Source organism: Polyodon spathula, chromosome 34 (genome assembly GCF_017654505.1).
Source record: "Polyodon spathula isolate WHYD16114869_AA chromosome 34, ASM1765450v1, whole genome shotgun sequence".
Classification (NCBI taxonomy): Eukaryota; Metazoa; Chordata; class Actinopteri; order Acipenseriformes; family Polyodontidae; genus Polyodon; species Polyodon spathula.
Genome location: NC_054567.1, coordinates 1,509,231 through 1,523,001, shown reverse-complemented (window position 1 = coordinate 1,523,001; position 13,771 = coordinate 1,509,231). Strand labels below are relative to the sequence as shown.

The 13,771-nt window shown below is 39.4% G+C and overlaps 1 protein-coding gene across 3 annotated transcripts in view; it reads right to left on the bottom strand.

Annotated features, from left to right (window-relative positions):
* Positions 1 to 13,771, bottom strand: part of LOC121303623 (zinc finger protein 618-like) — a 54,303-nt gene that overhangs the window by 7,703 nt on the left and 32,829 nt on the right. Inside the window, exons 2-11 of one of the 3 annotated variants that reach the window (XM_041234416.1) lie at positions 9,318 to 9,554; positions 9,144 to 9,221; positions 5,819 to 5,863; positions 5,644 to 5,733; positions 4,835 to 4,915; positions 4,648 to 4,737; positions 2,987 to 3,079; positions 2,368 to 2,445; positions 1,738 to 1,782; positions 924 to 1,001 (exon numbers count right to left, since the gene is read on the bottom strand). In XM_041234416.1, coding sequence (XP_041090350.1) covers positions 924 to 1,001; positions 1,738 to 1,782; positions 2,368 to 2,445; positions 2,987 to 3,079; positions 4,648 to 4,737; positions 4,835 to 4,915; positions 5,644 to 5,733; positions 5,819 to 5,863; positions 9,144 to 9,221; positions 9,318 to 9,549 — 910 coding nt within the window. In that variant the 5' untranslated portion in view covers positions 9,550 to 9,554. The remainder of the gene's footprint in view (positions 1 to 923; positions 1,002 to 1,737; positions 1,783 to 2,367; positions 2,446 to 2,986; positions 3,080 to 4,647; positions 4,738 to 4,834; positions 4,916 to 5,643; positions 5,734 to 5,818; positions 5,864 to 9,143; positions 9,222 to 9,317; positions 9,555 to 13,771) is intronic. The other 2 variants (XM_041234418.1, XM_041234417.1) reach the window with 2 other exon arrangements.

Genomic DNA, 13,771 nt, shown 5'->3' with positions numbered 1-13,771 from the left:
ATGATTTACAAAAAAACAAAAACAGGTTTAACCCTTTGCAGTCCTTTTATTCAGTGCTTGTCAGGTGCGTCAGGTCCAATTTATTTTCACACGCGCTGTTAATTTTACACAAGAAATATATTTTTTTCAGTGAAACAGGTTTAAAATTAATTGAATCGCAAAAGGACACTCAGTACTGTATCTACAGCCAAGCCCCACCCCGGGTGGGTGGGGTGGGCAAGCCGTTCGTAAATACCTCTTTATAGATGTACAAACTGATAAATCCTCTCCTGATCACTCGTTTTATCACCAAACTCCTCAATAATGCGATCCAAGTCATTATTTTATTACATCTCCAAAAAGCTCTGCAAATGTCCATGATATTCTTTGACCATTGGATGCAGAAGCAGCTACTGACTTTGTTATTTCCATATTATCTCTGTAGTGCATAGGCCTATGAGATACGCCCTTTTTTCGGTTTCACTCGGCTCCTATCGGTCTCACTCGACTAGAAAAACGACTAGAAGCCTGTGCTTTACGTCTTTTTGATGATGTTGGACAGGGTCCAACATTGGACGTGAAAGGGAAAATTGTAATGTTGGACCTGGTCTGACATAGGACTGCAAAGGGTTAAGAGGTTTTGAGTTTGTATGCATTCTCTTACCTCATTCTCTTTTTTTTTTTTTTTTAAGTTTAAGTTCTACTTAAACTTCATCTTTTAACATCAGACTTTTAAACGTTATCATTGTATTACAATGCCTGCCACAGGTTTTACTGATCTTCCCGAGGCATCAAAAGGCAGATGCAGACTCCCAGTAACACACGATTAGAGCCCGGCACGGGCCAGCCCAGCCCAGTACAACCCAGCCCGGGCCGGCACAGCACAGCCCAGAGCAGCCCAGTACGACATGGCCCAGCCCAGCGCAGACCCTGCCCAGCCTCACCTGCATGGGACTGCATGTGTTCCAGCAGGTTGTTGTAAAACTGGAACTGAATCCCACAAGCACCACATGTGTATGGCTCTACAAGGCAAAGAGGAGTTTTTTCTTTAATTAAAAGGAGAACATGATTATTTATTTTTCCACACCGACTGCGTTTGAAGCTCCTCAGTAGTCAATGGCTGCTTTTTCAATGATTAACGTGTTTTCAATGTGTCTGGGTTCCTTTGTGATCCCTCCTGAAGCAGAGCGCAGCATTGGAATATCTGCATGGAACTGGTTCATTAGTAGCTTTAAAATAAATACCATTACAAAAATAAAATAAACATTTACCATAATGAGATTGTCTTTTACACTGTATAGGGAAATGAGAGACGTGTGCAATGATGCTATTGCAGTGGTAAGATTTACTGGAATGTATTTGTTAGCTCTATGAAAAGCAGATAGTGAGTAAAGCGTTTCTAACGCTTCTAACACCCTTCTAAATCCAGGACACTGTCCTCAACACACTGAAAGAACATTTCCACAGAAGGTGATCTGGCAGCAGTTGGATGCATTGTGAATAAGAAAGGAATTGAGGGGCTGCTGCTGGTACACCACCTGCTACTGTTTAGAAGTCAACCTGCCATATTTAACTTTCTTACCTCATTACGTAATTTTCTTTCTATTGTCTGAGCAGTTTGTCTAATATGATCTATATAAATTGAGCTTTAAGTGGATGCTCTATGTTGTCTTTACAAAGTATAGTCCTGATGCATTTCTTCGGGTAACTTGCTGTACACAACTGTTTTGTTTTTTTTGTGTAGATGAGATGACTTACTTTGTAGAAGAGGAAAGGGGTTGGAAATCAAGGGGCTAGTTCCTCCTGTGGAAGACAAGAGCAAATAAACAGGCTGGATTCTGCATTGAGCCGGCTGGCATTCTGCATTTAAACACACAGGCTGGATTCTGCATCGGGCCATCTGGCATTCTGCATTTAAACACACAGGCTGGATTCTACATCAAGGTGGCTGGCATTCTGCATTTAAACACACAGGCTGGATTCTGCATCGAGCCATCTACCATTCTGCATTTAAACTGCACAATGGGAGCCGCTGCCTTCATTAGATAATGGGTTTTAATGTACTCTGCGTGGCTGGGAATCATTCCACTAATACCAACATCTGAATCTTTCTCTATCCTTACAATTTAAGAGTATTACTACATTTTACAACAACTGAAGGAAAAAATATATTTTTTATATGTATTTTGAGATCAAGTTGCATGAATTTTAAAAAGGTTAGACCCCAGACATTTATTTGCTTGTCAACCTTGAATGATGACCATGCTAAACAGATTTGACATGCTATTTCAAACCTGATAGTTCAATGCAAGCTGGCAGCGAGGCAGCCGTTGCACTGCAGTGCGGCAGCAATACACAACATACAAAGGCGTGCAGGCTCGCACTCACCACTGGAATTCTGGGAGCTGTTCGTTTCCTCCACGCTGTTTTGTGTTTTGCTTTCGGCTTTCCTGCAAAAAGCACTTTCTGCAAAATAGTTAAGAGAACCAACGGCACAATTAGTTCTCTTTCTTTGGACACAACGTGGGCTGTGAAAAAAGCAGAGGTCCATGTAGAGACATGTCCAGCAGCAAATCTGGATGTGATAAGAGCCCCATTACATGAGGGCTACATGGTAATCACTGCCGATGGCACTTTCACTACCTGCTTTGGAAAACACTATCATCTCAGTAAAGATTACTGGATATACTGAAGTCTTTGTTCAATGAAGATTATTGGATATACTGAAGTCTTAGTTCAATAGGTGAAGATGACAACAGCGGAGAATGTGATGAAATAAAATTTACATGGAGATGGTATACGATTGAGACCTATGTACTCAGACAATGAATTGTGCTGTGCTGCACACTCAATTGGGTTATTATTCCATGCGTTCTGTTGGGTTGTCCTCCTGTGCTGTGCTAATGCTGCCATGTCTGAACAAGCCCAAGCCCAATCAAACCCGTTCAGGTAATATCCATGTGCTGAAGGATTACTGGCCCGTCTCCACATGGCCATGTTGTTTTACCTATTTGGCTGTGTTCTGTTTGTGGGGGGCCACGTTTGCTGCTGCTGGCAGGGCGCAGCCGTGAACGAGGTGCTTGCATCTCAATGGACCAACCTGTTCAAATAACTTCTTGTAAATCAATCATGGCATTGCTTCCCTGAGACACACATGTATACAGTAAGCAGCTGCTAGCAGCCCAGACCAAAAAACACATCAATATTAAATCAAGGCAAATGCCTGTTTGGCTCGTTTCCCAATAATACGCATAATAGTGACTGAGAAATCAAACGAATACAACACATGGTTAACCTGTTTAATTCAAAAATCCTTTGTCAATTACTGCTTGGTTGACACTGACTCCACAAGTCTTTATACGGAGATATAGCATCTCTCTTACATCAAGAAGTTCAAAGACACTCATTTGTGCATATAACAAAAGAGAACCGTAAACTATGAAGACACTGACAGCTGTTGCTAAAGCAAGCCCTCACACATTCAGTATCAGAGTTAACCCTTCCTAAACACACAATGCAGCACACTCATCTCCAAGTCAGACAAGATCATGTTTGATGTAGTGTGGATTAATATGCCTCTAGGTTTGGTATCCAGCTATGCTTTTTAAACAGTCACTGCTTTCCAGAGCACACACAAGGCAGCAGTAAAGATGCTGTTTTTAGGTTACAATACCCATATAAATAATAAGGTGGTCAGCTCTGTTAATGGCCATTGAGGACTAGAGTGGAAAACTGCATTAGTGAGGTCCAAAGAGTAATACAGAAAAACATAATTTAATATAATTTGTATTAATATAAAAATGCAAATCATATGCAAAACTAGTTGGAACCCATACAAGCAGTATAATAATGTGAAAGTACTCCTCCGCATGTCTGTTCAGCTCCTCTCAGCTTCACTCTGCATACCACTGGACTGGACCTCCACAGCACAGGAGGGGCCCACCATAACTAACAGCATGAGCTCCACTGCAGCACAACAGGAATGTAGCACGCAGCTCCGGAGCCATGTACAATAATACAGAATAGAAAGTGGATGAACTCCGAGAAGCAGGTATGCTTGTTACTGATGTTACCATCTGGACAACCTGCAGGTTAAGTGTGAGCAACTTACTTAGCAAGTGAAAAGACGTGCAACGCACGGTGTCCTTGTTCTAATATTGATCACTGTGCATGCAGCAATGAGACAAGTATGATCACCGTTAATGACGAAGGGGAATTCCTGGGTTTCTTCCTCAATGAGGTCAGTTTTTTTCCCCCAGTTTCTTTTTAAAATATGCAGTTAGATGTTAAAGTTCTGACATCATTCCCTTATTAAACCCCAGCTAAACGTACTCAGGCATTTCCAGTTGCAGCATTGTACCAGGTTTATTAATTCAGTCAAACCGTGCAGCTAAAACAGCACGTGTCGTCAACACACCGACAGATACAAGTTTAGTTTAAATAACTCGCACTAGGACCCAATGGAATGAATACCTAAAGCACTAACTTTAAATGTGTGAGAGTCACCTATCCCTAAGCAGGTTTGAAATCAAACCCTTCCATTAAAAAGGGTTACTCCGTAATTAAAACATTAGGTCTTGTATTTTATCAGATGCTCTCAATTGATCTTTGAATCTTCAAAACCAACTAGAGGACATTCCTCTCCAATTAAAACAAGTGTTCACCTACTTATGGGTGCGTGCAAAGCCACATGCTCCTGGTAAGGGTTAAAGTACTTGTACTGTTTTCCACAGAATTCACAAATGTAGTTCCCGGTTTCTGTAACGAGAAAACAGAAGGGGTGAAAGATGTCATAGTCCGAAATTGATCATCTCAGGATTAAAACACAAAATAAAGTGGACGGTAGAATTCCTACTTGGTCCGATTTTTTGGAAAGGTTCAGTCGATTCCTCCTCTTTGGGATCGTCCACTGGAATGACAGCCTGGTCGTAGGGATCTGAAAGAGGAAGGGCAGGATGTCAGGGGTTGACTCTTCAACATGACCAGTCACCAGCCCATAGTATAGTTTAGACACCTTTGAAAAATACACGTGATGCTATCAATTTTATTAATTCTCTTTTAAAAATAGAATGTCTTTGCTTTCCTTCCAAAAATAAAAAATAAAAAAATAAAATTTAAAATAAATGGCAAACAGATATTCTTGTAGTAGTTTTCCCAAGAGTCCTTGATGTTTTGCATAATGTGTACAAACAAGCACTGTACTTCATATGAAGATTTTCATCTGCAAAACCTGCACACAATTCAGCGGTTCTGCGAGTCTCTGCTTGACTGAGGCCAGGACTGAAGAGCAGTTACTGATGTGCTGTGCTGATCCAGAGCAACAGCCCAAAAGTCACAAGCACCACAAATAAATGACATGGTCTCCCTAATATGAAAGGGTTTCCCCATCCACTGCGTGCAGGTCTCTGTGCTCCTGGAAGAACCAGAACACTACATTCACAATTAAAATGACATTGTCTTCACAATGAAAGGCTTTACCATCCACTGCATGCAGGTCCCTGTGCTCCTGGAAGAACCAGAACACTACATTCACAATTAAAATGACATTGTCTTCACAATGAAAGGCTTTACCATCCACTGCGTGCAGGTCCCTGTGCTCCTGGAAGAACCAGAACACTATATTCACAATTAAAATGACATTGTCGTCACAACGAAAGGCTTTACCATCCACTGCATGCAGGTCCCTGTGCTCCTGGAAGCAGCTGTAGTATTTATACTTCTTCCCACAGATGTCGCAGGCATACCGGAAGTTATCTACGAAACAGGAAAGCAAAGAGAGAGACACTTTGTGTTTCTTGGTGTATTTGTTCCTCTGGTAAATTTGAAAGAATGCACTCACTGGTTGCTCCTTGGGAACTCCCCTCTCCTGCTCCCGTTTCTGTTTCTGTAGAAAGAGACAACAAGCAGTTAATACGATATTATTACTATAAATAAGAGTGCTGCTCAGCACGAATGACATGATTTCCTGTCTAAAAATCCATGCATTAATACAATATCAACAAAGTAGTATAAATAAGACTGCTGCTCTGTACATTAGACATGATTTCCTGTCTAAACCCCCATGCGTTTACAGAATCAAACCGTCTAATGCCCCTACTTCTGGCTCAACAGTAGTATCTTGTCCTCTGACTGTGCTGCCAATGTTAATGAACAGAGTCTGGTTAAAAACTGTTGGAAGGCGATTCTACATGATGTTCTATTCTGGAAGTCAGGCATCATGTATATATATATACATTGATTTGAATGCTCTGTTAACCATCAGAACACTAACAACCATATTGCCTATCTGCATCACACATCAAAATAATCCTGACTGTTACTCTTTGCTTAAAGACTTAAATTTGATTGATTACCTGAAAGAAACAGAGGAGAACCCAGTATTAACAATTCATCCCTTACAAGCAAATAGGGCCAAACTGCATTTTAGGCTATTTTCAGATTAAGTGAAAAAATAAATTGCCCAAAGAAAAATCCATAACGTGTTAAAAGGGTGAACCTGACTCTCCGATAATCAAAAGATATGAAGAGGCTAATGGGCACTGAATCTGATAAATCAGGGAGATATTAAGAGGCTAATGGCACTTTGCCTTTCTTGTATTAACAGCTCCGAGAAGTTGCACCCCCCTACAAACAGCACAAACATTGAATTATATACCATCCGTTTGTGCCGTTGAAACAAATGTTTTTGCTATTATTGTTTGAGATATTAACAATATTACGTTTGGAGAGTGATGTCACTCAGCCCCCCTACAGTACCGGAATTGAACCAAACTTGTCTCATTCGTTTGTGCCGTTCAAACGAACGTTTGTGCTATTATTGTTTCTGAGATCAACAATATTATTTTAGGGGAGTGACGTCACTTAGCCCCTTTACTGTAACAGAATTGAAGCAAACTTGTCTCATTCGTTTGTGTTATTTTTATTATGGAATTATTATGGCGTGGAATTTATTGAGTCTTTATTGGCAGTTTGGATTTGATAGTCAGTAATACTTCTACCAATCACAGTGTGGCATACAGTGTGTGATCCCGCCCTCTGATCGACAGGTGGTATGCAGTACAGAAGCGTGTGCTGGGCATGGGAAAAAATGTGTCAGAAACTGAGGCTGTGTATACTGCGCCTGCTACTGTGGTACCTGTAGCTTAAGCAGTTTGGTGTGTTTTGTTGTTTTTTTAATAATTTTTTTATTATTATTTATTTATCACAAAGTCCCTAAACAATGTTAAAATAAATTAGTTCTGCACCATATAAACAAGTAAACTTTGCCAGTGCCTGCTAGTCTATTAACCAGCTTTAAATTTAAAGCGTTTTAGTTTCTGCTTTATTGTTTAAAGTATTCATACATGCAGTACTGTCCTACAATTACTACATGATGCTGTGTTCATTCCACTGTTATACTAATGAAACAAAGCTACGTTTTAAAACTGAGAGTTAGCAAATGCCTATCGTTAGTGTACTGAGTTAGTAATCCTTTCCAATTACTGATATCTTAAAATTGAAGGGCCATATAACACACATTGTAACTCATTTTTAGAAGGCCTTTATTGTTCTCCAAGTTGCTACAGCGACATTGCAGATGGTATAACTAGTTACTGTAAATTAGATACTGTTTTAGCAGACTCATTTCATTAAATAAATATGTTTAAATTAAAAGTAGAAATACAAAACTCGTGTTTGAAAAAGTAACACATGTAAAGTGGTATTTCCTGTTTACAAAACCCTTTGAGCAGCATGGCAGCCTCTATCAGGGTCATTCTCAATAAGATATTATGCTACTTCAGTTTATTTTTTATATTACCATTACAAAAGATATCCTAAGCAGAGGAATGCTGCAGCAAGGTTGTTTTCTGTTTAATAAACAATCCTTTACAGACCAGGAAACTCCATTGTGATCATTAACCTCAAGCAAAAGTTTCTTTAAAAATAATAACATTGCCGCTTCGCCCTTCTGGCAGCACAAAGTAAAAGAAAATAAAATTGACCACAAATACACAAAATGCAATACTGACATTTAAAACAAATGCAGACAGAGTGTGGATTGTTAAATTGCTTTTTTTATGCAAGTTAAATGAATGTATTTATTTTCATTTATGCAAAGTAGTATTTTAGCAGTTTCACTCTATTAGCAAGAAGGGGTGAATTATGCCTAAAATGCCTTATGGGAGACTCTGTTGTACAGCCCCCATCAACTCATATCGCAAAACAGAAACTGCACATGTTTAAAGCCCATTGCAGACCGCGGGACAGCCGCTCAGCTGACCTGGAGTTCATTTTGTTATTTAAACAGGTCAGCTCTTACAATACAATATTAAGATAAGTAACACAAGCAAAGTATCCCCTAGTACAGTGTAATGTGCATTAACTTGCTGTGCCCCCTTGCAATGGGATTTAGAAAGGTGCAAGCTGTGGTTGTTCTGCAGGGATGGTGAATGGTGTGCCCCCTTGCAATGGGATTTAGAAAGGTGCAAGCTGTGGTTGTTCTGCAGGGATGGTGAATGGTGTGCCCCCTTGCAATGGGATTTAGAAAGGTGCAAGCTGTGGTTGTTCTGCAGGGATGGTGAATGGTGTGCCCCCTTGCAATGGGATTTAGAAAGGTGCAAGCTGTGGTTGTTCTGCAGGGATGGTGAATGGTGTGCCCCCTTGCAATGGGATTTAGAAAGGTGCAAGCTGTGGTTGTTCTGCAGGGATGGTGAATGGTGTGCCCCCTTGCAATGGGATTTAGAAAGGTGCAAGCTGTGGTTGTCCTGCAGGGATGGTGAATGGTGTGCCCCCTTGCAATGGGATTTAGAAAGGTGCAAGCTGTGGTTGTTCTGCAGGGATGGTGAATGGTGTGCCCCCTTGCAATGGAATTTAGAAAGGTGCAAGCTGTGGTTGTTCTGCAGGGATGGTGAATGGTGTGCCCCCTTGCAATGGGATTTAGAAAGGTGCAAGCTGTGGTGGTTCTGCAGGGATGGTGAATGGTGTGCCCCCTTGCAATGGGATTTAGAAAGGTGCAAGCTGTGGTTGTTCTGCAGGGATGGTGAATGGTGTGCCCCCTTGCAATGGGATTTAGAAAGGTGCAAGCTGTGGTTGTCCTGCAGGGATGGTGAATGGTGTGCCCCCTTGCAATGGGATTTAGAAAGGTGCAAGCTGTGGTTGTCCTGCAGGGAAGGTGAATGCATTACCTCGGTGAGCCCGCACATGAGTCTGAAAGCAGTTGTAGTACTTGTATTTCTTTCCACAGATTCCACACACGTAGGACCCTGAAAGGAATAGGAAAAGCAAATGCAGAGACATCATTGAGACATACAGCATGACCAGCATTTAGTGGCAGCTCCACCGAGAACCAGATTCCTTACCAAGGGTCTGCGGGCTCCGCGGCCCCCCAATCACCACACAGATCTCAGCTGGCAACTTCCCGTCGCTGTCTTTGTCGTTGTTCTTTCTGTCTTTGTTATCATCTTGCCAGACCACTTCCTGAAGGTCACAGTCCTCGTTGAGCTCAGACTTGAGAGTCATCGGCGAAGACATGGTGCCAGCAGGGCGCTGAGAGGCTGGGCCCCTGGATTTGGGAGTGTTCCTGTTGTCCATTCAGACTGCAACACAGGAGGGCAGCAGGTTATTACTGTGATATACACACTCACTTCGTTGGAATAGCTCAGACAGACTACCCTGGCCAAAGCTTTATGAAAAGGGTAGGTTATGCATGCATCATTTAGGATTAATTGCCACTAACTCTGGCAGTCATTTACTGGCAATAGAGAGTTTCCAGGCCTCCCCTTTGTTATAAAATCAGACTGCTTATTAACTACCGTATTACAATGACATCCTAATGCCAATGCTAAGTATGGTAACAGGTACAGTATGCAGTACCAAATTAAATTGAGGGTTCAAGTAAATACAGGATTAGAAATGTAACACTGCCTCTACTTTATTAACACCTATTACTTCGAAACGTGCATACCAGTGCCTTATGCAAGATTGATAAATCAGGATTTAATAGCGTGCGACAACGCTAACAAATCAAGTCATTTATTTCACATGCCAATGATAAACATCTTAAGAGGGTTTATGTGTTGAAATTGAACTTCTTTACTAAAGCTTTCTAATACAATTAAAATATATTCCATTTGTATTCCTATTGGATGTTCCAGTTTTTTAAACTTTGATTTTAAATGAGATAATAAATATATATGGAGTGGCGTGTCTTTTCACAGCTGCAGCGCAGCTCAGTTTAACGTTGTTTTCATGAACATGCATTGATCTTTTATATCCATTAAAACTGTGAAACAATAAGCAAGGGATCCACCATCATTGTTTGTTTCACGTTACACATTTAAAACAAAGATCTGAAAACTACAGCCAGTGATATTTTACCAAGAAAAAAAAAAAACACACAAGCTTGGCTCTACAGTACATGCATCCTCCTCTATGTCAATGTGCTGCTCTCCTCACCGGTCAAATGAATATTTCACAAGCTGCATTACTGGGCATCTTCAGTGTTACAATGAAACATGTACACCCTATTCCTGCAGAAAACCTTGGTCTGTTTATTTTTTTAAAGGGGCGGTGCTTTAGCCTACTCTGTGCTCAGTTTTCAAAATAAAAATGATTACTATTGGTGTATATTGTATGTTTCATACTTATTCTACCATAAAACTTCTCTTACGTCTTGTACAATAAGTATTCAGCACATCTTTTATTGAAGTGATACTGCCGCTACAGGTACTCCCCCCGTGCTTTGGTATTATACCCTGCTCCAATGCACAGCAGTGGCATTGTTTATAAAGAGGTGCTACGTATAAGATCTGGTAGTGGATTTTAATACAACTTTTAATAGGCCTTATAGAAAATCAATAAGATGACATTTTGCAGTGACATTTCATGTGCAATGTATAGTATTCAAACACTGTCAAACGGTTCGTGCTAGTACGATAGATTAGCATGTTGCTACTATACACACACTTCAGGCCTCTACATTCACGTTGGACAAGCCAAATCAGAAATAGGACTACTGTATTCACGTTTTCTTGATTTAAAAATTAAGGCAATATGTTTGCGTTTGTTTTTTAAACTATTAAATCTACCGATTACCTTCTTTTGTTTCAAAGCATGTGGCGTTTGGATTATATGGCACATTATATAAAAATAAGCAGAATTTAGTACAATAGCGAAATTAGTCAGGATTTGTGAGACTAATTCAAATGCTTTGCTTTTGGACAATGTTAACAGTAATGAACAGACAGAAATGACTTCTACTAAAGCACAGTATTTTTATTATTATTACAATGTTAAAGGGACCTCTGATGCAGACGCACGCATACTCTTCAGTTGTCAAAGTCCTTTGTATTTCTTTTTTATATATATTGGATGTGTTCTAATCCGAATGCAAGTTGTGCCTTTGTTTAACTATTATTAAAGATACGATTTTGTCACAAATCATGAATTTGAACAAAAGTCAGTGAAATCTTGGAAATGGATGTAGAAACACATAAGGTTTGGCACTGCCTTTACTTCCTTTAAAATGCAGTATGCCATGCACTGAAAATACAAATACTGAAGTATCTGTAAATTGTCTGGTTGTGTAGCACACTGCATTTACATGTAGCTATGTAGCTCAGCCAATGAGATTTGTATTTTGTAGTTGTACGAGCATGTATATGAAGAGATTGGATGTTACTGTAAACTCGGTTGAGATCTTCACAAATACAGCGCTTAGGAATTTTTTGAAACAAAGTGCACTTGCTTCTTAAAAAATATTAATATATTTTATTTATTGAACAAGTAGTCTATTCAAAATAAACACTCACTTTCTCTAAAACTAAACATTGCTAAACAGAATACTTCAGACTGCTGCTGAACAACTTTTTTTTTATTATTTCCTGCAAATTGTATATAAAACGAGTTTTACCCGTTTTGCAGTTTGTGTTTTTTTACACTTTTTGGACACGGTGCTGCTGCCTGTGTGATTTGACTAATAGTTTTTTTGATTGTTTTTATTTTTAAAAAGGTACAGTGCTCTACAGGCTACTCAGAAACAACCAATTTAAACGTGTCATTCTTATTATTGAACATGTAAGAAAAACTTATTTGACATGCTGATTTTGTGTGTGTACATATATTATAATACGACTGTTTCCTTACGTCGGTTTCACTACGTGGCCAGTGTGGAAGCCTGCATCGCACACTACTGTTCTAAAGAAAATAAATGCTACGTTGGTGTTCTAAAGTAACATTTAAACTTGTCAGCAGTCAAAAGAAAAAAACAACATCTGCCAGTATGTGAATGTCACCTGACAAACCTTTGAATTCCTGGCTAGAGAACGAACTTTTGAACACAGCACAAACTATTATACAATGCCCTACCTAGACCCCACCTAGAACACTGTGTGCAATTCTGGTCACCTCACTACAAAAAAGACATAATTGCACTGGACAAGTATAGAGAAGGGCAATGAGGCTGACCCCAGGACTGAATGACTTGAACTGTGAGGACAGGTTAAAATAATGGAAGCTCTTCAGCCAAGAACAAAAGAAGGGAAAGAGGGGACGATTAACATCTTGAAATTCACAAATTGTGTAGATAAAGTGAACCCAGGACACGACTTCAAATATAACACAGAGAACAAGAGGAGTAGAAATGGAAGCCGAGAAAGTAAGTTTAAAACGGAAAGTAGGAAGCACTTTTTTCTTTTTTTTTTTTTTTTACTCTGCGAGTTATAAATGCACGGGATAGCCTACCAAGTGAAGCAGTAGCATCTAAAACACAGGGAACATTTACAAAAATACTACCTTTTGTGTTTTTACAGCAGTGGAGAATGGTGTGCTGACAAGGGACAGGCCCTGATTGGCCCAAATGGCCTGTTGTCATTCCCACACGTCTTATGTTCTATCTTGCTAAAATCACTCAGATGAAAGAATGTCTTATTTTGCCCTTTTGCCCCTTTTTTTTTTTTTTTTTTTTTTTTTTTTTTACTTACTGCAATGGAAAAAAAAATCAGAAAGTATTTTTTACAGTTTCTAAACAAATATTGGATAATATTCTCTAGTGTCCTGAACCAGAAAATACCATTTCAAGTCTCTACTATTAAAACAGATTTTTTAATGAATTTTAGAAGATCGAAAGGCAAAAAGTCAGCTAAAAATGTGTACAAATAAATACACAAATAAAATCACTCTAGTGAGACAATGTCTTGTAATTTGAAACTCACATCAGTGTTGAATTTGAAATCCACTCTTAAGACACACAGCTTCTTAGTGATCCTGTCAACTTGTTCTTAAAACTTGTAATGCTTTTGTAATTCTTGTTTTTATGATCTTAGGATTTGTTTTTATTTGTATTGTACCAGTTTTGAATGTACTGCTGAACCGACTGTATTTTGTTTTATTATTATTACTACTATGTTCCTGATGTTTTTTCCATATTGGTGTGAAGGGTGCTATATCAATTTAAAATTATTATTATTATTTTGTCCAAAAAAAAAATATTTTTCAACACCACCTTTCAGGAGGTATTGTGTGGCCCCCCAAGTCGTAGAAAAACAAGTTTGTACACATCCAACTCTTAAAGTACACCAAGTGGAATACATAATATAAAATGCTTAAAAAAAAAAAGTAGAGAAGTTTTTATGGTTTCTGAAGCACTTTGTAATGTTCCCCAGAGTGGTCCAAGATGCTACTGTTTGATTTCTAATGAATTTTTATAGGAAGAGGGTCAAATACAGCCAAAAAAAAACCTGGTCCCAGGGGAGCAGCCCACTGAAAAACCCTGGTCCCGGGGGAGCAGCCCACTGACAACCACTGGTCCCAGGTG